This window comes from Hypomesus transpacificus, chromosome 16 (genome assembly GCF_021917145.1).
Source record: "Hypomesus transpacificus isolate Combined female chromosome 16, fHypTra1, whole genome shotgun sequence".
Taxonomy (NCBI): Eukaryota; Metazoa; Chordata; class Actinopteri; order Osmeriformes; family Osmeridae; genus Hypomesus; species Hypomesus transpacificus.
The window spans coordinates 6,876,047-6,900,719 of record NC_061075.1 but is presented as its reverse complement, the minus strand read 5'-3'; the positions used below and the strand labels follow the sequence as shown (position 1 = coordinate 6,900,719).

Below are 24,673 nucleotides of genomic sequence, written 5' to 3'. Positions count from 1 at the left end.
CCTACCAGGGGCATAAAGCCCCCGACAACATAGCTTCCAGGATCAATAGGACACGCAAACCCCTCCACCGCGGTAAGGTGGTGACTCAAGGAGGGGACCAACATTATAAAAACTAATAATCTACCATGTCAAAAAAATTGATTGGTGTGTGAAATAGAATTTAGAAACAAACTAAAGAGACGATTGCATGTAGGAAAGCTTGTGTCGTCACAAAATGTTTTAAATAATATTCAAGAAACCTTTTAGTCTTCGGAATGCGGTTTGGAATTTATTCATAATTAGATTTGACACAAAGCCATTCACCAAAATATTCAAAGCAAGGAAATTGTGGCAAAAACCACAATGAGACTAAGCACAGTGAGCGGTGCAACGGCAGGCCACATGGGCGTCCACTGTCTCCCTCAGGTCCACACTCTTCTCATAGATTCTGCTCAGACCCTCTGAACGGTTCAAGTTGGAATCTGTAAAAGTAAATATGGGTAAAAATTTAAAAAGGAAGCTGTTGGTACATTTGATGCATTTTAATTTCAGTAAAACATATGTAGTCCATCATGCACTCACCGGTGGGCAGGCAGTGGAAGCCAATGGTGACAGGGGTGGTCCTCACTGGGTAGCAACCGTCCAGACAACGCAGCACAGGCTCAACAGAGAAGCATTTGGACTCCTGGCCATTGACAATCATCTGCTTTTCCAACTTCACAGATTCAAGCTTCAAGCGACATTCTAGAATATAAAAGTATTGTTAAGTTCTGCATAGACAACATAATAAAAGTGTCCTTCGCTCAACTAGAAAGACCTATTTCAGAGCCAACATTGCATAGTTTGTCCAGTCTCACTACTTCAAAAACCTAATAGTTTAATTAACAGTTCTTTGTAAAAATAATAATGTTTTACCGGTGGCGTCCCGGCAGCTCTCAGCTGGAAGCACCCAGGAATGGGCAAAGCTGACTGGGCTCTTGCTCAGGCGTCCATTGGGCATGCGGAACTCCTGTCTGACTTCCCCATCAGCTTTACCACAGATACCACAGGTCTGACCCTTCATCCAGTCCACAACTTGGACCTAGTACAAAGATTTCAAAGATAAATTAGCTAGTTATCCTTTATCATCACTTTCTGGTTCATCTTCACCACAATGTTTTGCTATCAAGTAAAATGACTGAACCACAACAGAAGATTTCCATCACCTTCCATGAATTTCCATCCATGTAAACCTCTTGGAGACCATGGCTTGGAGCATGGAGAGAGATACCCCCACCACTTTGTCTGATCTGGATGGAGCCTATATTCAGGAAGAAGATAATCTTCATGAAATGTTTTTAACGCATTGCTAAACCTGCAGCTCAATACACTGATCTTGTTAAAGGAAGTTAATAGATTACAACAAATAAAAATAACCTGTAGGGTGTTGGTATGGGAGGCTGCTGATGGGAATTTCTTGTTCGTTGACCTTCACCAGTACCTGGTTGTCCTTGGGGTACAGGTCAATATCGCTGGTGAAGATAAGTTCATTTGGTTATTTTGTAAAAAAATATATACTTCCCAATTGAGCATGAATAGTATGCAATTTTTGTCATTTTAGTTACCAATATAGTTGTGCTTGTTATTGCGTACTCACATATTAGATATCTTCACATTGATGTGGTTTTGATCATTGTCCTTCTTTAACAGAACCATGAACTTGAGCTCTTGTGTACAATCCTGAGCCACAACTTGGTAGCAGGAAAGTGGCATGTCACTCTTGTACCTCCTGTTGTTGAATGTAGTCATTGTGTTTCCATCCATGCTACATTCAGCTAGAGTAATAAAAAAAAAATATGACACCACTAAACCATTTATACCTAAAACATTATTTTGAATAATCAGATTCTTCTCACCTGCATTGGCTTTAGAGAACAGGTAGTACACTTGGTCAACAAGGTTGTCTGAGAGAACAGAAAGCTCAGTAGCGGTGTCTCCAACAGGCAAAGCAATAGGGAGACTCAACACCAGTTTGGACATGGTCATCTGTAAGGACAATGAAGTAAATTTAAAGTAATGGAAAACCAGCTTCTGTAAAAGTAACCTCAGTTAAAAGCAGATGACTAGGTCACCTTTGGAGTCTTCAGCACAATATTCAACCTTCTCGCAGAGATAAGAGCCAGTGTGAGTTTGATCTCTTTCTTTATGTTTTTGGCTTTTCCTTGACTAACCCCAGCCTGGATAGCAGCACTATAAAGGGACTCAGTGACCCTAAATCAAGAAAGTAACATTTTAAACATACTTATATACAGTAGATGATTATTTCTAAAGCAATTTTGCACATGGTATAGACCCCAAAGTCATAGCGTTCAATGACTAATAGTGAAATGAAAGATTGTACCTCTTTGCATTTCGCCTAAGGGCACTTGGGATCTTGTCCCATGACAGCTTCAGACGGAGAGCAGGATTTTCGTTGACAAGACCAGTTTCTGCTGTGATCTCAGTCTCATATTCCTTGCACTCAACACCCCATGCAATCTTAGCCTAAGAGGAGAAATTGTGTTGTGGGTTGTTATGTGCATCTTGCAGGACCTCAGATAGCTTGTTAAAAAATTATAGCAGTTCATAATAATAAACTAATAACAATCTAAATATATAATATTGTGCACCAACAGCACAGAATAAATGGTACAGGGTGGTTTAAGGGGACATTTCTGTAGATAACAGCAGTGCCCATGAAAATGCTTTTGCTAATCATTGTTTTTGTCACTTCAGACAGCATCAGAGGTCTTCAGGCTTACCATAACTTTGTGGTTGCTCAGTAACACTCCATCAGTACAGATTCTGTAATGGTTATCCTTTTCTAGGTTAGCCACGATGATCTGTATCCTGGAATTAGCTTTGTCCATATAGGCAGTAATCTGGTATCCCTGCACTTCATGGTCAGCTCTCACAGCACGGATGAGTATTGTCACCGAAGGAGCAACAGCATTGCCAAGGAATTTGTTCTGACAAAATGTAAAGTAAAGTTATTCTCATGTCCAGGGTCAGTTTGAGCTTTGTGAGAATAAATTATTCTTGACGTTTTTTGTTAGGGGTATTGTTTCACCTGTTTGTAGATGGCCTCAAAGCTGGATGCACTGCTTCTGCTGGACGTTCTTTCCTTTGAGATGGCGTGCTGCAAGAGTGATGAGGCAGGTTAGATTGAAGTAGGTGTTTATTTACACACACAACATTTTATACTAAAATAATTACCTTGTGGATGTGGTCCTTGGTAAACTTCATGTCATAGAGTTCCTGCTATAATAGAAAAGCAAACCTTTCAGTAAATGCATTTTTCTTTTGAGTAGAAGAGTACTTTTTGATTCTATCTGACCTTTGAAATGCGAGAGCTGGAACTCGACGAGCTGGAGCTGGAGGAACTGGAGCTGGAAGAGCGGTTGTTTGGTGATCTTCTGGTGTTCCTTTGGCTGTTGCGTCCGCTGCTGCTGCTGCTGCTGCTGCTGCTGCTGCTGCTGCTGCTGCTGCTGCTGCTGCTGCTGCTTACTCTCTTAGACTGCTTGTTAGCTGCAGCAGCACCAACAATCAGGATGTTTTTGTTGTTACGGGAGGATGAGCTGGATGAGCTAGATGAGGAGGAAGAGGAGGAAGAAGAAGACCGAGAGCTGCTGGAACTAGAACTGCTGGAGCTGGAGGAAGATCTGGTACCATTCTTGCGACCGGGAACCAAGACTTTCTTGAGTTTCAACAGGACATTTGTTGCCTCTGGAGATTCTTCATCTTCATTCACAGTGATCACTTTGACAATCTTTTTAGCTGCCTCTGATCCAACCTGGACCTCAATCTCCATTCTTTCAATGACTGTGCCTGAAGCTATCCCCAAAAATAGATATTTTTAGACATTGGAATTTGTATCTAATTTGTAATTGTATTTCAATCAAATATAAAATTTATAATTTCACTTGCCTTGTGACAAATCAACAGTGACTGAGTGTTTCCCGATAAGGGTATAGAGTGGTGAGTTTCTGATGAAGGCAGCATTCTGGGATTCAATGTTAGCGCAGGCCTTTATTCCAAAGGTTTTGAATGCGGTACAGAATTTCTTCTTCATTTGTGCAGACAACCTTCTCATTTTAGGAATGATATTAGAAGGCAAATCAGAGTTAATCCGTTCCGATGATCTTGACTGAAACATATACAATAGATTATATCTCCGGTATACAAAGAAGTTCATGCTGTAATTGGTCAAATGGTATGGTTTCAAAAAGGTTACTCATCTTACCCAATCACTTTCCTGTGAGGATGAGATCGTTGATCTCAAAGTATCTCTAGACAGCTGTGCTTCTTTGGCAGGAATCATTGGTATCATCTTAATAGCTGCAAGGTCTTCAACATTTCTTGCCACAGCAAGACTTTCAACACTGTAACAATGATTTACGAAATTCATTCAAATATTATAGTACACAATGCAATAGTTTTTTCAGATGTAAAGTTTAAAAGAAACAGTTGCATACCGCACAGTTGCCAGGTGATCTGCAGACTGAACAGGCAAAACCTCAAACTTGAAGTTGCCCTTGGCAATGTCAACTTTAGCTGCCATTTTTGCTGGAACAATTGTGTGTACTTTTGCCCTTGCCATAAGAGTAGCCTGTATCCAGGCAGTGTTCACTCCCATCACAGCAAATGTATGCATAGCAACACTGAAACATTACAAAAATAAATAATTGTAACAATAATTGTATCACATGAAGTAACCTTTTCATAAAAAATGTATAGGTGTAAAATTGTACTAGTATCCCTGTAGCAAACTGATCAAATACTACCTTGGTGTTATCTCTGCATGTAGCTGAATGTCTGTGTTCAAGAGCTGGGCAGGATGGAAAGCCTCAGGAAGTGAAGGAGTCATGGCCACTCTGACTGTGGGGTTGGAGAGAACACAAGTATAACATCTTAATTTGATCAATATTGTAACAGGAGTCATTTACATTACTCTGTTGGTGGAGAGAGCTTACCTTGTACAGTTACAGCAGCCACGGCAGCAGTGTAGAAACTGAGTTCCATGGGCACACCAACAGCTGTAGGGAAGATGCGACGTACTTCTGCAGCCAGCAGGGGCTTTGCGTACTGGAAAGAGGCTCCAGACAACAGTTCCTTCAGAGCCTTCCTTCCAATTGCATGTGCAGAAGGTCCAGTAGCCAGCTACAGGAAATCATAGAAATATTGGAACATTATTTTAAAAGGAAATCATAGATATACTGGAACATTGTATTTGAAAGAAATCATCAGGCATGCAAACAGGTCAGGGGTAAAAAAGGTGAGAACCACCCTCTTCGGGGGTTGGGGGGCATGCTCCCCTGGAAGAAATCTTCTTAACTTGTTAAAAGTTTAACGCATCAATCTAGTGCACTGAGAGCAAAATTAAGAGGCTAGATCAATGTAGAAAACTCCCCACTCTGCCCGATTGGCTGTGAGGTTTAGGCATTAGGAGTGACGATTGGTTCGATTGGCCAGTTGTAAAGTTGCAAAGTTTTCTCATCGGATCTGCACAAATCACGTAGGTGACCATTTTGGCTTCAAAAAGGTGAGTCTCACCTAAAGGTGAGGAGTTTGCCTGCCTAAATCATAGATATTCCTTGTGTTGCCTTCGGGTCACATGACCCAAAGGTTCACAACGAACCATTGTTATGTTTACCCAATTTTACCCAATACAAAAACAAATAAAAAGCATTTTCTTTTAACCTTCGCAATGTGGGGGGTCTGAGACAGCCCGACGGTTAAAAAGTTGTCGCAATACGGTGGGTCAAAATGACTGATGGGTCAGAATGACCCGAAGATAACACAAGGGATATAATGGAGCATTATATTTTAAAGAATGGTTTATCTGTTTTAAGTTGTATTTAGAAGTTGTTGTGTGTGTCATACCTGTATGGCCTGTTCAATAATTTCCTTGTCAATGTGAGCGAAAGCAATTTCCTGTCCAAAGAATTTCACATACATGGAAGCTAGTGGCTTGTTTGTGGGTAGGGACCTCAAGTCAGTCAGCTGTGGATGGAAGAGCAGAGTAAACTTTGATAACCTTCAACACTTTATCTGAACTAATTAGTTTTTTCAACAACGCTTTAAAGTAGTTTCAAAATATCCCTTTCACTCACTGCCTTAATGACATGCTTCATCTTTGTGATCCTGTCAGCATTTTCAGCAATATTGGGCATCTTCATTAGAGCCTCCTGGATTCCCTCTGTTCTTACTCCCACCTGAAAGAAAAGATGGTGACTAGTATAACATAGAAAACTAGTTAATTGCTATCATTAATATTTAAAGAACCATTGTAAGAGCTCTTACCTCCAGCACATCTGCAGCTGCTCCAGCAATGTATGTTCTTGCCTTGGCTACCACAGCTCTAGGTAATAAGGTAGCAGCATCGTTGATGTAGAAAGCACTGGCAGCAGCACCCATCATCAGAGGAGCTTATGAAGGAAACACATATGTTTTTATAAGATATAATAGACTGCTTGCTGTACAGTTAAGATAAACAAAAAACAAGTTGCCAAAAAAGACCCTCACAGGAGTAGAAGTCCAGGTGGAAGGCCTTGCTAAAGGTATAGCTCAACCTATCGAATTTGGGACTGAGGATCTTGACAGCGACATTGGATGCTGCAGCACTGAAATGGGAGATATATATTAAATAGTTCAATAAAGTCAGATATAAGACAGTTGTGAGCAAACTGTGTCATGTAGTCCAAAGATATTCATGAAGGAACTTATCCTTACACTGGAGCAAAGTCAGAAGCGGTGCTCCTGGTCAGGGATTTCATGTAAGAGTACACAAAGCTGGCCACTTGCAGATTTGTCTCTTTCTGCACCGCATCGGCAAGGGTAATAACGAGACCCATCGGAGGCCTAGTCTCAAACAACACAACAGCAGCAACCATGCGGAGCTCTGGGTGGAGAGCCCTGTCCATGAACAGCTGCACAGCCACTTCCTGAATCTAATTCACAGAAATGACATTGACAGATATAAATGATAAGTTAACTTGTTTACGCTGTCATCCATAGCCATGGACACATGTCCTTACCCTTCTAGGCTCCTTCTTGGCAATGTTCCTCAGGGCCAGGATGGCATCAACCTGAACTCTTATAGGCAGAGAAGCAGCAGCAGCTCCAAATCCAGGCAAGAGCTTTGTGATCGGTTTAATACTAGAAGGGTGGGCAGCATTACCCAGGACTTTAAGAGCAACTACAAGTTCTTTAATTTCCCCCTTTGCAAGCACCTCAATAGCGTAGTCATGGATGGGCTGTTGAAAAAAACCATAAAGTTGTTCAATCTCCAGGATAATGAATGTAAACACTGCCTAAGAGAGAAATATTTACATTACCTTCACAAGTTCTGAAGGGCAGTTGGTGTGTACAGCACAGTACTTGAAAACCATGGTACCATAACCAAGCATGGCGATTTCACGAAGAACTGAGTTTTGCTGAATCATGTGGTGGAAAGCCAAACCCTGGAAGAGAGAATTTACATTGTGGTCTGGTTTTATAATATTCATAAGAGTACTTAATGTTGACTTGAAGGTTTACCTACCTCTACAAGCTTGACACTATCCAGATCAGCCGTCACCATGTGGACAGCAGCCATCAGAGCCTGAGCGGCCTCAGGAATAGTGAGGTCACCAGCAATAAACTTCTCCTTGATGAACCTAACAGTGACAGGACTTCCAATCGCCGGGATGGCACTCAGGATCCAATGTCTAAAAAAGTCAAACGTGCATCTTAGGACATTCTTCATTTATTTTCCTATTCAAATGATATTTGTTCTTATTATGTAATTAAACACCTGAAAGCTGGATTCGTTTTGTATTGAGTCCAGATGGCCTCAATATTTTCCATTCTGGCCACACGCAGGAGCTGGATGAGCTCCACAAACTTCAGAGGGGAATCCTCATGAACCTTTGCCTCATTGTGGGTAACCAAATGGTTCAGAACCTCAACAATCTGTAAAGAAAAAGACAAAAAGTATTAAGGATCATTTATGTTTTTTTATAACTGTTGAATAAGGATTTAAACCCTCAATACCTGAGCTTGTGCATTGCTGATCCTGAGGAGCTGAATGGGTATCTGGTGAAGCTCAGTGGCAAACTCATATTGCAGAGATCCACGGGAAATGTATTCGGCTCCAATGGGTTCCACTGTGGCCTTCTGAATCTCTTGGAATGTCAACCTTTGTCTATGAAAAGGAAATTAACTTATTATGGATTGCTCTACGTTGAATACACTGTCATTGTATCAATTCAAATAGATCTCCAGATGTTTCTCAGATATCAGTTATTAGACAACATACTTTGCCTCCATCTGGGCAGCTCCGGTCATCTCGTTGAATGGAGAGAACTGATGGACCTCAGTAACCGTGGCTTCCATAATCAGAGCACCATTGGCAGTTGGCTTCATGATGTAGTTGTAGGCTGCAGCTCCCCTCAAGTTCTTTCTAGACTACAAAGATAAAACGTAATGTTGCACAAAATGTTGGATATTCATACTGATACCTATCAGAATAAAAATTAAGGTGATGAAACAGCTACTTACATCCTGTGAAGCTACCAATTTTTCAGTGTAAGCCAAACCAAACTCCTTCTCGAGTCTCTCCTGGCAGTGATTCAAATCCTTGGTCTTGGTCAGATGAATGCGCTCAGCCTTGGCGTCCTCACTGATGACATAGCTTGTCTTGCAGACTCCCTGAGCTCCAGCCTGATGAATATAAAAGACAGCATGGTTTGGCTAAGAGTTAGAGTAGTGGTAAGGTAGGGCTAACACTTTCATTTGAGCTTTACGATAGAAGCCTGACCTCTTGCAGCTCATAGATGTTCTGTGTTTTCTTGATGTTCAGCTGAAGGATGTTCAAGATACCTCTATGGACATTCAACACCGTAGCAGAGATACCAGCAGGGGCATGTATCTTACCCACAACTCCATTGGCATACTCAAACTTGATGGGAGTCTGGAGCTGAGCAGCCAGAACTGAAGTGAGCTTTGCAGCTGGAACAAAAGGATCTCTGGGCCAGACACCACTGTACTCAAAGATCTCTGGGTTCACAAGCTGTGAGAAAACAGAAAAAATGAACATTTAATGAAAAGAAGATGAACTCCTGACTCTTGAGTATTGAAACTTGATGTGCATCCTGTACCTTCAGCAGGAAGTTATTCTGGGCAACTGCACTGATGAGAACTTTACTGATGACTTTGATTCCTGCTCTAGCCAGACCTTCCTCAGGCAGACCTCCCAAGACCACTGCCTCATACTTGTACACATAGGTATTGCTGGAGGCAAACTCAGGAGCTGCAATGAACAATTATGTAGAATTTTGTAAGTTATCTGTACATTAATCTCTGATTGAAATGAATGAATACACAAATAAATAAAAACTTACCAAAATTGACCTGTTGACTCGCTGAAATGTTTAAGTAGACACATTACTTAATATACAACAAAGAATTATTGCAACAAATTATCATCTAATAATAACAATTTAGACTTACCCACAAGGGCTAGAGTCAGGGCAAACACTACCGTTCTCATGTTTGGCGGAATGTAACGAAAAACATTCTCAGACTTCCTTTTAAAGTACATTTCTGCTGACTGCACACAATTTATCATTCACCAAATGCACTGGATTACCATGTTGACCTGTTATCAGACCATTAAAACACACTTAAAACTAACAAATCAATGGGATTGCAAATGTTACACACTAGGTTAGGTTAACCTGGCCTGTCTCAGGTTAGCTATTTTAGGAACGATTCAATGTCCAAGTACTTTTTTTGTTTGTCCTTTCTCCAATTTAATTCTCTTATATGCCCAGAAACGTTAGATAGGTCTCCAGATTATATATAGGCATGTCTGTTATGGCTTTCTTTTAAATAATAATGTATTATGTACATAAGACCACAATTGATTTATGATTATTATCTCATCTTAACCTAATGTCTTCAGTCTCATCATCAACACTGTGGAACACTTTTTCAATTAGCTTTTTTTTTTTTTACATAACTATGTAGCCCTAATTTCCGTCCTGCTGTTTATGTTGGGTCGTTGTTTATTCTTGACGCTGTTGTGTTCTAAAAACAAGTGTCTAAAATTATTCTTAATAGTGTACTTGTTGCACATGTTAACATTATTGTTTGTTCTTTACCAAACAAATTGTTTGTTCACAGAGAAACACAGTTCCATTGCTAATTTTTGGTCTTTGGCACATGTTTCAGTCTGCCGCTAAAGGTCACTTTGCTCTGATTTAAGTCAACATCACCTTGAACTTGTATTTGGTTAGAATTTAAGACGACAATGCCAAGGACTGTAAAATGTCCCATTTTGGATTACATTTTCATTAGAAAAGTTCAACACTGAATAATGTCTGTCATTCTTATCATAATGTCACGATAATTAAAGCTCTCACCCCAACTTTACTTGTTCACAGTGACCCCACAAATAATGCAGGTGTGTGTTGTCTGGGAACATTCCCATTGTATACATGCATTACACAGTGCAACAGGAATACGTCTCCAATACAACATCACATAGGTCAATTCTGTAATTAGTAATATATAGAACATGTAGATCATAGTCTGGGCTAAAGCTTGTTCCGAATGGGGTAACAGTTAGCAACAAAAAAACCTTGTTCCATGGAAAAAACGTTTTTTACTGCATAAATAGTTGCGCTGTTAAACAGGATTATGTGCTTTGATTAGTGGTTTCTTAAAGCTGTGTCTGTGACTGTACAAATGTATTTTCTCACAGATAAAATGACAGGAGCCTTAGCACTGTGACTGAGCATATATGTGCATATATACTACCCCCTTGTGAATACATTCCACAATTTGAGCAGAACTGCAGAAGAGACAGAGGTGTGGTCCCATCACCCCTACAATGATCTTTAAATAAGCAGTATATTTAACCTGCCTGTTACCGGTAAGTTGATCTGTGAATGTTGTTCTTTGTAAGCCAAGTTACCCAGCAGTCTATTCATGAAACAATACATACAATGATGTGGTATAAGTTTATGATCAAATGAACCTTTTGCACTGCATCTTTTAATAATATTAACATAAATATGATTTCATATTCACTCATTCAGTGGTTCAAGAGGAGGTACCACAAGCTACCAGTAGGGGTCAGGCAAGATCCTGAATGAGGTTCAGTACTAAATGTTCCAAATCAAGTGTTTCAATGTGAATCACTTAGGAAACGGTTATCTAAGGACCCACTATAAAATATTTACTTTGTTTTCTGTTGCGAGAATTGAGTGAAAGTCTCTGCGAGCCTTTTGGAAACCTTACATTTTAAATCTACTGTGTATGGTCTAGTGGTAGGTTAATTCCAAACCTACTATCATTTTATCTTCTAGATAAAAACTGAACCAGTCTTAAGTGTTAAAGTCAGGTCCTTTCAACTCACTCCTCCATGAAGATCTCCTGCTCTGCCTCTGAATCCAAACACAGCCTGTACTGCTGGACCACCTCCGATTGAATGCAACTGGTATCTGGAACTGAGTTTCTGGGTCCAATAAGGCCATCGAAACAACCTCCTGGAGCCATGTACATCATTCTCATTAAGACAACATAAATGGTTTCACACCCACAGTTTTGGATTGTGATGTACAGATAGCATTGTTTTGTGTACACATACATGCTATGTGTTGATATTATCAACTTTTTGAAATATGCATAAGTGTAATAGGATATACAGTAAATTGTCATTCTTACAGTATATGTAACTGAACACATTCCTGAATGGACAATGGATGTATGCACAAACATTGAATCCAACATTGTAGAGCAGTACATTGTCCTGCACCAAATCAAAGGTGGTATCTGTGTATGAACTGACTTGAACATGTGATGTGACCCACAGCATTTGGCATAGAAATGAATATCCTCCCATTTCACAAGCTCACTGACGGTTATGTTTCATGTTTTAGAGTGTCAAGAAGCGGGGGTAGTATACAGGTGTATCTATGAGAAATGGGTTGCGGTGAGGTGAATGTTTTGCACACAAGTTTTTCACACACTGTTCTGGAACTGCAGCATGTTCTACAACCACATCCCCCCCTCTGCTGCTCCCCCCCGCCCTCTCTCCACTACCCCACAGCTTAGTTTTAAGAACGTGGCTGCAAAATCGTGACCACAATTCAAATTCAAATGCATTTCCAGAAATGAAGAAGATGATCAACAGTAACGTAATCACCCACGACACAAAAGAGCGCTTAAGTTGAATTCGTTTTGAACAAACATGGCTACCGCTGGAGATCTGGGATGTTATAATTCTGCCATCGAGTCTGTTTTAGAAGACATCGACAGCGCATTAATTTTGAAAGAGGAACAGAGAGACGCAATCAAGGCATTTGTCGATGGAAAATATGTTTTTGCCGTCCTTCCTACAGGATTCGGTAAAAGTTTAATTTATCAGTTGGCCCCGATGGTCGCGAAGAAGATGGGACACAATGAAAACCCAGTGGCCATTGTGGTTTCTCCTTTTCTTTTGTGGAGTTGTAATCCTAAACGGAGAACTTGTTTGTATATGCATTGCCCTTTATTGTTTCGCTCTAAAAGGTTGACCGTGTGAACAAGTACTCCCCCTACCCTTAAATTAATTTTACAACACCGGCAAAAATCGTTTGTATTCATTGTTCAAGCATAGCCTACTTCAAGTCTGCTTGCAGTTTAGTCAGTAAAGATTTAGCTGCCTTTCAGTTTAGTTCTGTTGACAACAACTATGCGGCGCTTAACACACGTCACATACTCTGTTGCTTTGATTGGTTGTAGATTTATCCAATTGAGGTAAGAGGCATTTGTTTTCCAGGCTCGTTTGAAACACGCCCTGTAGTCAAAGCCCAACGGAGAGTTCTCAGACTCATATTCTGACTAGAATTATGAGTATGACAACGTCAGGCTAGCTTGCTTCTACCAGGTGTTGTAGTACACAAACTGGAGAGAGGGAGACCTTCTTGTGTAATTGTTCTCCTTGTCTCTCTCACACACACACACACATGTAAAATTACCACTGTCATATTTACAAACCTAAATTAGGAATGCAACCAAGCTCAGAACCAACGTGCATACAGGGCCATGCGCAAACAGCAATGAGCTCAACACAACGGAAGGCCACAACGAAGCAGAAATACAACTTTTTAGGGATACAGATCCATTCTATGACAACCAGATAAGCATGGACACACTGACACTTCACCATCTTTATCTATCGATCCAGCCCCAAAATATGACCAATGCACGGACCAGCACCACAAAGGCAGGATGATAAAATATGCTTTTACTCACCAAGTCTGAGAGCTCACTTGAAGAGAGACCTGTCTTCTTTTGTATGCTAACTAGACTAACCGTTAGCCACTTTTTCTTCAAAAACCACTCCACTTTAAACCTACGGTTACTTTTACCAGCAGTTTGAGCGATGACAATATCGTGGCTAATGGGCACCACTTAAGCTGCTTTACTTCAACTTTCTCCTCCAAATTAAGGGTTTATAACCGGTGTTCAAGTATGAAATCCACTTTATTCATTTTTAAGTTATCTGGCGTTTGTGAAGCTAACAAGCTAGCTAAGACAATCTAGCTACATATCCTCGCTCTTCTTGCCGACTAATGTTGGCGACAAGCAGCCAATCAGGGCTGAAATACAAAATGACGCTGTATTGGGGCAACCGGCTCTAAGCCCCACTTGGCATAAAATTTGTGTGATCTACTTTACATTACATTCCATTCTGAGCATGCGTATTAATACTTTCCCACGTCCAATGTACATTGCATTGTGAGAGAGGGGCTAGCCCCACCACGCTCTCCTTTTTGCCGACTAATGTTGGCGCCAGAAAGACAGATAGCCAATCAGGTCTGAAATACGAAATGACGCTGTGGTGGGGCAACTGGATCTCAGCCCCACTTGGCATCAACTTTGTGTGATCTACTTACATTACATTCTGAGCATGCGTATTAAAACTTTCCCACGTCCAATGTACATTGCATCGTGAGAGGGGCTAGCCCCACCAGAGCCCCACTTTCACGATTAGCCTATGCTAACTCGAATTGGCAGAACGCAGTCTGAAGCAGCAAGGCAGGGACCAATGAACATGAAATTCAATCTTAACACAAACGAATGAAACGAAACAATTTAGGAAGACGCTATATTCATAGATAATAAATTATTCGAAGTAAACGAAAATAAAAATGTTTGAGAAATAAAAAAGAACATAATTTTGTTGCAGTTCTTTCTGTTGATAACAGGTGGGGGGCCCCTAATGACCAGTCGCCACTGAGTGGGGGTGAAACATAGTCACTGAGGACCTTCATTGTCCCACAAAAGCAGTCTGGCACGATCAAAAAAAGAATAATGGTTGTGTTTAACAAAAGCTTCTGAAGGCAAGACTAATATTATTTAAATATTATCATTTCCTATTGTGGTTAACAGTTAAAGTATTAATCTTCGTCTTTGCTCCAGATAGACATGTCAACAATCTATGCTTGCGCTTAACATAATATATTTGCGATCATGTCATGAACTTTTTTACAAAAATCAAATCCGTTTTAAAATAACGGGAATAAACTATATTAACAACATTTCATGTATGTGTGACAACGATTTGCTAAACTTGCAAAACAAGGCAGGCAACTCAAGCCACTCTCCCTGTGCTCATTCAATATCATTCAGCTCCAGGCTATCGGCCAATGTGAATTTTAGTGCTCGTGCCCTGTTAGTATCCGCCAGCACATTTGCAGGCAACTTTTATTGACGTAAGCAAATAAATGGGGTGCTAGTTTACCCATTTCGGATTGGTCTCAAACTTGGCAAAAATTGGGAGAAATTATTTTATGAAAAAGCTAGTAGTATGAGCCAGGTTCGAGAATCCAACAAAAATTATTGGGGGAGATAGTTTTGTAAATGTTGACCGGAGTTAATAGAATAAAAACGACCGGAAGAGTCGGAAACATAACCGTAATGCAATACCACCTACATCCACCGGGGCCGTTGCTTCAAGCCGAGGGGCGAGGGGTGGGGGCTTGCTCAGGCCCCTGAAGCCGGAACTCTCCCCTCAGGCCCCTTTTTCATGTGTATCCGAGGTATTAGCGCCACCGCTGGTCGGAGGATACTGTAGGCTATTTATATTAATAGGCTAACTTACATTGAACTTCGGTTTTAGCATAAATCAATAGTGTTTAACATAGCGGAAATTAGCATTGCGGCTAGCGTTACGTATTGCTAACATTACGAACATGATCACTGTTCTGCCCCTGGCAAGCATAGAAAATAGGTTTGGCACTTTAGCGCCATCTAGTGGTCATTATATAATATCACATTTTTTCCGTTGGGAGCAGTTCAGGAAGTAGAGCGGAAACGTCTCATGAACTTGTCTATTGGTGGAGCCCGAAAACTCCGAACTCCCAAAATTTGGTGGCCGGTAGATCACCAATTTAAAAAAACTGTGCGAGTGGCGTCAACTGTGCCAGTGATACCGCGAGTCGAGATACAATTTGAAAACAAAAGCGTTTTATGAACTGTAAACTATTTAAGTCTGGACTGATAACGAGGACGTAGACTCTACGTAGAGTGTAGTGATTGCACGGGAGCTTAACGACTGTATTTCCAGTTTTTGACATATGAGGATATTTGCACAGTATTGAATAAATATATTTAGTTATATGTAACGGGTGTGCAACAGTTCTTGTGTTAATATATAGAAGTGCACATCCGTTAACGGCGTAATCGTCTGCGTTGTGTTCTGGGGGGGGTGTGAATGTTGGATGAATGGAAGGATGGGAGACTGGACCACAAAGGAGGCTGGCTTTCTCTCATTTATTCGCTTCTGTATGAGCCAAAGAAACCAACGTGTCAATAGTATAAACGGTCGTAGTCGGGACCAACATTCCCTCCTCCGCTCAGACAGTAAAAAGCCTTCTGACGACGTATAAAATAATATGAAAATAAATAGAATAACATACTAGATGCACTTCACTGCATATACACAAACATAACCAGCATCGATAATATAAAGAACATAAAACATTCATACCTGTATGAGCCAAAGAAACCAACGTGTCAATAGTATAAACGGTCGTAGTCGGGACCAACATTCCCTCCTAGCAAACAAATAAAGAGGAAACACTGTAATACCCGGACGCACATGTACACAACAAAAACTCTCAAAAAGTGCATTTACTAAGTGCTAGCTAACAAAGCAGCGCTGTAACATGTTCACACACTTAATTCACAACACACTTAGTTACACATTAAACATTTTCATTGTACACAAAACGACCTATATGCTAAAATATGACGAGAAACACAACAACATACCTCCGCTCAGACAGTAAAAAGCCTTCTGAGCTTTGGCGCCACACACACGTCACAAAACACGGACTTCTCTTAAAGCTACAGTACAGGTACAAAAACACATCAACAAAGGAACAGGTTACCAAATGTACCTAAACATATACTGGTACATTTAAATCAGCATTGGTGACATTTCAACACAACTAAAAAACGCTGTTTCACCCTGGTTACATACACCCCTCCTGAAATTCACCAACATCCTGATTTAAGGATGTCTTCACAGGCGTACAAAAAGTCTAGCACTGACACAACCTGGCACAAATGAACAATGGACCTTGTCCACATAGTCAACTTGAAAGCTACCTTAACACAAGGTTCAGGAAAGAAAGAGGTTGATCAAATCTCTAGATTCCCCTTATTTGATGTGACGCCTCGTACGTCACACAGCATTTGGCCCAAAATACATAGTCCATAGACATTTGCAGGTTTATAAAACCTCATAGTTGGCCCCTTTTGAAAATGTATCACATAAGCACTTTCAACACTTAGTCACGCCCAACTTTTAAAACAGCTGGGAACGGCCGTCCATAAAAAACTTGGACCTTTCAAACAATGGTTTCTGAACCATAGATTCTATCAATCTGTTCACTGATTTCACCAATCTTCCAGCACGTGTTCTGACAATGCCATCATCCTCAGCGTGTGCATGAGAGTCAGTGCAACCTGAGGTGTCAGCATGCTGGGCTGGCCTTGTGTCTCTGTGTGGAGCGACTGAGATGGATGGACAGTCATTGATAACAGCAGCAGGACAGAGTGCTGGACTAGGCTGAGCATGCTCTTCTGCAACAGCCAACTCGGACTCAGGTGAGTCGTCAAGTGATGAGATTGAGAGCTCCTCTTCATCTCTGGAATCTGACACGTCCTGGGCATGTTCACCCTGAGTCAATTCTCCAGACACTGAAGCCATTTCATCATCATCAGAGACGCGATCTTCCTTATCAGACTCCTCTTCAGCCCACGACTGATCAGTTGCATCAGCAGACTCGGCTTGGTCCAATCCAGGGAGAGGCAAGAAGTTCACTTCCAGTAAGAGATTCCTGTGCACAACTCTTGTGTGTCCCACGGCATCCTGTATTTTGTAGACATGGATACTTGGATTCACTCCAACCACTGTGTACACTCCATCTTCCCATTTGTCGGCTAACTTCCTCTTTCCTCGTCCCCCTTTATTTGACACCAACACACGATCTCCCACTGACAGGAAGGTGCCCTTGGCTCGTTTGTTGTATTGTCGGGTCTGGTGCTGCTGCTCAGAGGAAGTATGTTTCTGAGCGATCTCCATAGCACTTTTCAAGCAAGAAAGCAGGGATTTTGCATACGTGTCGTAGTCAGCAACTTCAGGGTCGTCCAGAACCCGCCTGAACATGACGTCCACCGGCAGCCTAGGGACACGCCCAAACATGAGGAAGAATGGAGCGTAACCCGTCGTCTCGTGGACGGTGGCGTTGTATGCGAACGTGAGGGTCTGGACTTGTTGTGGCCATTGCTGTTTTTCTTTTAGGGGAAGGGCTCGGAGCATGTTGCCCAAGGTGCGGTTGAATCGCTCGGTACCCCCATTGCCCATCGGATGGTAAGCTGTCGTGTGGGATTTTGCAACACCAGCCAAACGGAGGAGCTCCGCAATCAGGTTGCTCTCGAAATTGGCGCCCTGGTCGGAATGTATCCTCGCCGGGAAACCATAAACACAGAACACATTATCCCAAAGCTTCCTTGCGACCTGCTTTGCCGTTTGATCGGCACAAGGGAAGGCATGAGCGAGTTTGGTGTAGTGGTCGGTGACCACCAAAACATCAACGGACCGCTGCTTGCTGTCTTCGGCAGTCCAGAAATCCATGCACACTAACTCCATTGGAGCTGAGCTCTTGATGCTCTCCAGAGGAGCGCGAGCAGCTGGTTCCGGTGACTTCCCAAACACACATCTCTGACAGCATTTTACATGTGCCCTCACATCCTTTTCCATATCAGGCCAATAGAAACGCTGTCTTGCAAGCGAAAGAGTACGATCCTGGCCCTGATGACCTGCCAGATCATGGATGCCGGACAGTGCTTTGTCCTTTAGACTCTGAGGCAACACATATTGGGATCGTCGCTGCTTGGAAACTGGATCTCTTGAGACCCGATACAGAACTCCATCATGGACTTCCAGCCTTTCCCATTGCTTCAACAATCTGAGGACCTTCGAGTCAGCACCATGCCTTTCTCGCCTAGACGGTCGTCTCCTGGCAGAAACAAAGGGCAACACCCTGGAGATAACTGGATCTTGCTCTTGAGCCAGCTGTAGCTCCTGGGCAGAGAACATGGGCAGTGCATCTTGACCACTTGAGCGTTGTTGGACTTTTTGTGTCAAGAAGAGTGCCCTGGACTCTGCCGTGTCATTCCAGGCACAGTGGGCCTGACAGAGAGCTCTGATTTCGGCTGTGTCGTACCCCGTCCTGGGTAGTGGATGGTTTTCCAGTCTGAGGGTTTGAGACTGGCAGCTGAGCCTGAAAACATCCTGCACAGAATCCCCTTCCACCTCATCGGCTTCCTGAGTCAGAGTGGAATATGGCTCCTTGAGCAGCCTCTGGCCAATGGTTCTCGCAAAGGGATCGCGACTCAAGGCATCTGCCACCACATTTTTCTTCCCAGGTAAGTGTTTGAGATCAAAGGTGTACGACGCCAGCTTAGACACCCAGCGGATCTCACATGCGTCTAGCTTCGGCTTTGTTAGAAGGTAAGTAAGTGGATTATTATCAGTCCAAATGGTGAAGCTATGACCCTTCAGCCAGTGACTAAACTTTTCACACACACTCCACTTCAGGGCCATGAACTCCAGCCTGTGAGCTGGATATTTCCGCTGTGATGCGCTGAGGGTCTTGCTCGCAAAAGCAATCGGTCTGGCCTTGGATTCTCCTCGGGGCACTTGGGAGAGTACCGCACCAAGTCCATCCAAAGACGCATCTGTTGACAAGATAAATGGTTCATCGAAGTCCGGATGAGCCAGCATGACGCAGTCCAACAGCCTGGCCTTCATGTGCTCAAAAGCGCTCACACATTCCTCTGTCCAATCCGCAGCAGTGAGTTTACGGTAGGCCGATTGGGGCTTTCTACCCTTAGCTGACTTCCCTCGCCTCTTCTGACCAGCTGTAAGTGCGAACAGCGGCTTTGCAGTGGAAGACAGGTTGGGGATAAAGTGTTGATAGTAGAACACCATGCCGAGGAATGATCTGAGTCTTCGAACAGAAGGCGTGCATCCATCTGTATCCATGAGGTCTTGTACCTGCATGCTGTTGATTACTTCCACCTTGGCTGGATCGACGGACACACCCCCACCGTTGATGATGTGGCCAAGGAACCGGACTTGCTTCTGCAGAAGGTGGCACTTTTTAGGAGCCAGTTTCAGGTTGTTCGCCCGCAACCTCTGAAACACCGCTTCGAGTCTGGACAGAGCCTCTTCCTCCGTTGGGGCAAAGACAAGAAGGTCATCAAGATAACACAGAAGCTTTGTGAAGTTCATGTCCCCAAAGATACCAGTCATCACCCTCATGAAGGAAGCAGGGCTATTACACAGACCTTGTGGCATGCGGTTGTATTCATGCAGCCCGAGAGGAGTCGTGAAAGCTGTGTACTTCTTGTCGTCTTCATGCATCGGAATGTTGAAGAAGCCAGAGGTGAGGTCCATCGTGCTAAAGAAGCAGTTGCCACCAAGGGCAGCGAGACAGTCTGACTGGTGAGGCAGGGGATGTGCATCCTTTATGGTTCTGACATTCAACCACCTGAAGTCATTGCAAACCCGCAACCCACCATCCTTTTTCCACACCATCACCAAAGGAGACGCATATTCGCTTGTGGACTTTCTGATGATTCCCTTTTCCTCCATATCAGTGAGAGCCTGCCTCAACTTCTGATAGTGGGCTGGAGGGACTCTCCTGTATGGTAGGCGAAACGGGCGATCGTCAGTGAGACGGATGCGGTGTGCGTAACCCTTGACCTCACCGCAGTCAAGCGAGTGCTTGGAGAAGATGTCTTGATAGTCAGTTATCAGTTGCTTGAGCTGGGACCTACAAGCTTCGCTAACCTGACATGAGGCTACATCGACGTCGCTTAGACCCAACTCTGACAGACTTTTGCCGGACTGGGATGAAAGACTAGCACCGGAAGAAGCATCATGCTGTCGTTTCTCAGTGTCAGGTTGCTCTTTCTCCGAAGCTGCCTGTGAGCCCTGGAAAACATCAAGATCCTCGACTGCCAAGCACGGGAACACATCAGCCAACTTGCAATTCCTCTTCAGTGTAATCGCTTTGTCAGATGGGTTCACAACAGTCATTGGCACCCATCTATCACCCCAGAGAGGTGTGACAAGACGACCCACTAGGACACCTCGTGGCATGGCTTTTGAGTTGGTCTGCTCCACGACAACAGTGCTGCCAGGTGACATAGGCGACTTAGCAGGGAGTCTGCCCCAAACCAAGTGTTCATGCTTGGGTAGGAGGGTCACAGCCTGGGTGAGCTTAACCGTTCCTATCTTTTCAGGGACTGCGCTCCCCTTCCAGCGCTCGACATTTGTGAACATGGACAAGAAGTGACCGATCTCGGGGTCAGATTGATGGTCATGAAAAGATGCAAGATCCCAGTACTCGTCACCACCTTTCAGGACATGAGTGACATATTTGATGATATTCGAGCCCAATATGAGATCATCCTGCTGGCCAAACACAACCAAAGTGGATACAATACATGGAACACCATACAGCTGCATCTCCAAGTCATAAAAGCCCTCAGGCTGGGTCTTCAGACCACCACAACCAATCAAGACAATGTTCTCTTCGGGGTACCGCTTCTCTGGCAAAACATCAGCACATCTGAGCTTCTCTACTGCTTCCTCACTGATGCTACATACCATAGAGCCAGAGTCCCACATGCCTTTAAGCTGCACACTGTGGTTGACGAGGACTGGAGCATAAAACAGCTCTTCGAAAGCTTTGATTCTCTGGGTAGCTTGAATGGCTATTTTTGTACCCTTAGGTGCATTGGCACAGCTCTCTTCATATAACTGAGCTAGGTCACAGGTTTCAGAAGGGGTTCCATTTACGTAACCCACACCGGGCCCCTCAAGGTGTGGGTTTAACAGTTTACCTGCTGAGACTGGCCACCAGCGCTATCATCAGGCTGAGAGCGGCGCTGGTTAGGCTGCTGGTTGTGGTTACCAGCACGGCCATTGTGCTGAAAGCGGTGCTGGTTCGTCCGTTGAGGACAGTCCCTCTTCCAGTGACCGGGACACAAGCACTGTAAACACAGGTTCTCGTGATTACAGTGTGACAAAGTGGAATGATTAGGAGCCCCACAGACCCTGCACACTCTCTGGGAAGAGCGTGGCATGGCAGCTTGGGTGCCGGGGTTGGAAGGCACTTGGGTATGCACTGTGACCAGCCGGTCCAACAGGTTTACCAAACTCTTCATGCAATCATTGTCGACACCAGCAGTGGTCAAAGGGGCTGGAGGCTGTCTCGGTGGAGCAGCAGTGTTCAAGAGAGGTGCCTCTTCAAGTATAGGTACGTGGCACGAATTAGCTCTGTGCTCTACAACACTAGGCTTTAGTGGTCTTGCAGCTGCAGATCTTGATGTCTTATCCTGCATGTGCTCATCGAGCCTATCTTGAATTTCACAGGCCGACCATTTGTCAGCAGACTTGAACTTGAAAACACTGTAGAGAGACTGGTCTGGGCAGTGTTTGATAAACATCATGCTGACCTCATGGCCCGGGTCATCAATGCTACGACCCTGCCTTTTCAAGCACTCGTCAGCTACATCCACCGTTTTATTTAGCCTAACCCAATACTCCATAGCATCTTCACCTGGTGTGGGCAGCGTGTTATAGAAATCTGACAGGGGCATGCTTGAGTATGATAGTTCACTGAAATGTTGTTTCAGAGTATCAAAAATCACATGTGGATTTGTAGCGTGATCGATAGATGTGTTACGCAGCTTTACTCTCACCACATCTCCTGCTTTGCCCATAAGCTTTGCCAGGATCTCTTGGGATTGCTCGTGAACTGGGATGGCACGTCTCTTTAAATACAGGGTCATGAGATTTTCCCACTCGTGAACTGTAAATTTATCTGAGCCATCACCCCTGAATAAGGGAGGCTCCTTTGCGGCTGATTGCAGCACTACACTGACATTAGGCAGTGTTGTCTCTGTTGGCAGAGGAATACTTGTGCTGTTTGTGCTCCTATCAGCCTGTAGCTGAGCTGTAATGGACTCACCCAGCTTTTCAGCTAACTGTGTAATGAGCGAACCTAAGTCTGGGTTCTGATTGAAGTGGCTCGGCATGGCACGGTCTACATACCGAGTTGAGGTCAACTGGGGGGTGCCCAACGCCGTGACTCCAGGCCCTGGTGTTCTGGTTTCTGAGGGCTGATTCAAAAATCCCCTCCCCACACCAAACTGGCACTCAAAAGAAACGCGCTCAGCATCATCACCCCCACTACCCAGTGAGTATGTTCTGCCCTCTGCCATATTAAATGCCACCTTATCAACACAATGGAAGAAAAAAAACTGTTCAATGAAATCACAATGGATAAATTGGGAGCACGAAATGACAGTACTAAAAGAGCATATCAATTGGCAACCATATATACAGCATCAAATCAGTACTTTACATTTCACAATTGACGAACGTGCTGTAACTGCCCTTTTTTTTTTTTTTTTTTCTTTAGCACTCAATCAGTTCACTGAGATGGTACAAAAAGTCCACAATGTGCAAACACCTACTTCGTTCAGCATCGACACATGTGGATAGGCCTATATAAAAAAATAAATTGTCCATTCAAAATAAAATAAAACCCTGAGCACTCTCCACGGAAATACCTCAGTACCACAAAGGGCCAGTGGCAGCAGCTTCCTCGGCGAACGAGGTGATGTCGTCCTTTAAACCAATCCTTGAAAGGTCACGGCACCAATGTAACGGGTGTGCAACAGTTCTTGTGTTAATATATAGAAGTGCACATCCGTTAACGGCGTAATCGTCTGCGTTGTGTTCTGGGGGGGGGTGTGAATGTTGGATGAATGGAAGGATGGGAGACTGGACCACAAAGGAGGCTGGCTTTCTCTCATTTATTCGCTTCTGTATGAGCCAAAGAAACCAACGTGTCAATAGTATAAACGGTCGTAGTCGGGACCAACATTCCCTCCTCCGCTCAGACAGTAAAAAGCCTTCTGACGACGTATAAAATAATATGAAAATAAATAGAATAACATACTAGATGCACTTCACTGCATATACACAAACATAACCAGCATCGATAATATAAAGAACATAAAACATTCATACCTGTATGAGCCAAAGAAACCAACGTGTCAATAGTATAAACGGTCGTAGTCGGGACCAACATTCCCTCCTAGCAAACAAATAAAGAGGAAACACTGTAATACCCGGACGCACATGTACACAACAAAAACTCTCAAAAAGTGCATTTACTAAGTGCTAGCTAACAAAGCAGCGCTGTAACATGTTCACACACTTAATTCACAACACACTTAGTTACACATTAAACATTTTCATTGTACACAAAACGACCTATATGCTAAAATATGACGAGAAACACAACAACATACCTCCGCTCAGACAGTAAAAAGCCTTCTGAGCTTTGGCGCCACACACACGTCACAAAACACGGACTTCTCTTAAAGCTACAGTACAGGTACAAAAACACATCAACAAAGGAACAGGTTACCAAATGTACCTAAACATATACTGGTACATTTAAATCAGCATTGGTGACATTTCAACACAACTAAAAAACGCTGTTTCACCCTGGTTACATATACACTGTGTTCTGCAGTTATCCAAAGGTAGGATATGTGATGTTATCCTGTATTCCATGCAGTCGGGGAATCTCCCCCTCCTGAATTCCCGTAGTGGACAATCTGATGGTGAGGAAAAGCAGAATTTTTATTTAGCTCACATTTATTTGAGTTGGATTGTACAAGGTGTTTATGGAACAAGAATCACTCAGTACAATCGCATGAAATTGAATGAAAAAAACGTGTGTGAGGAAAACTAAATATATAAATATTACGAGTAATGTTCTTCCCACATTAAATTTCAGCAGTCTGACTACAGTACGGTCATCTGCGTCGCCAATTCCAACTGTTTTCAAAATGTGCGTAGGCCTACGGGAGGGTCAGAGTTTGCGTGGAAGACCGCACATTCTCCCATCAAGTTTGTTTTTTATGAATCACAACCTTTGCGTGGAAAGTGGCGTACGCATATTTTCAGCCCCGTTTTGTGCGTACGCAAGCTTTATAAATGAGACCCCAGTACCGGTCCGCGGACCGGTGGGCACCGGTT

General features: G+C 43.1%; 1 protein-coding gene and 1 long non-coding RNA gene across 2 annotated transcripts; both read right to left on the bottom strand.

Moving 5' to 3' along the window:
* Window positions 1-204: 204 nt before the first annotated feature.
* Window positions 205-9,537, bottom strand: LOC124478617 (vitellogenin-like). The gene is made up of 34 exons (XM_047036945.1): window positions 9,490-9,537; window positions 9,381-9,401; window positions 9,138-9,289; window positions 8,798-9,049; window positions 8,539-8,700; window positions 8,297-8,445; window positions 8,032-8,182; window positions 7,793-7,950; window positions 7,541-7,706; window positions 7,335-7,460; window positions 7,035-7,253; window positions 6,730-6,947; window positions 6,523-6,620; window positions 6,301-6,425; window positions 6,111-6,212; window positions 5,881-6,000; window positions 4,971-5,157; window positions 4,782-4,875; window positions 4,473-4,658; window positions 4,241-4,379; window positions 3,925-4,144; window positions 3,335-3,831; window positions 3,214-3,258; window positions 3,068-3,136; window positions 2,760-2,966; window positions 2,360-2,502; window positions 2,091-2,229; window positions 1,875-2,004; window positions 1,616-1,793; window positions 1,396-1,490; window positions 1,185-1,279; window positions 895-1,060; window positions 562-723; window positions 205-461 (listed from the first exon to the last, which is right to left on the bottom strand). The coding sequence occupies exons 1-34, from the start codon at window positions 9,527-9,529 to the stop codon at window positions 349-351; spliced, it is 5,124 nt and encodes a 1,707-aa protein (XP_046892901.1). The 5' UTR covers window positions 9,530-9,537; the 3' UTR covers window positions 205-348.
* Window positions 9,538-15,785: 6,248 nt separating this feature from the next.
* LOC124478690 lies at window positions 15,786-24,358 on the bottom strand. Its single transcript, XR_006957260.1, has 2 exons — window positions 23,191-24,358; window positions 15,786-16,380 (listed from the first exon to the last, which is right to left on the bottom strand). It is a non-coding gene; the product is annotated as an uncharacterized LOC124478690 (long non-coding RNA).
* Window positions 24,359-24,673: the final 315 nt, after the last annotated feature.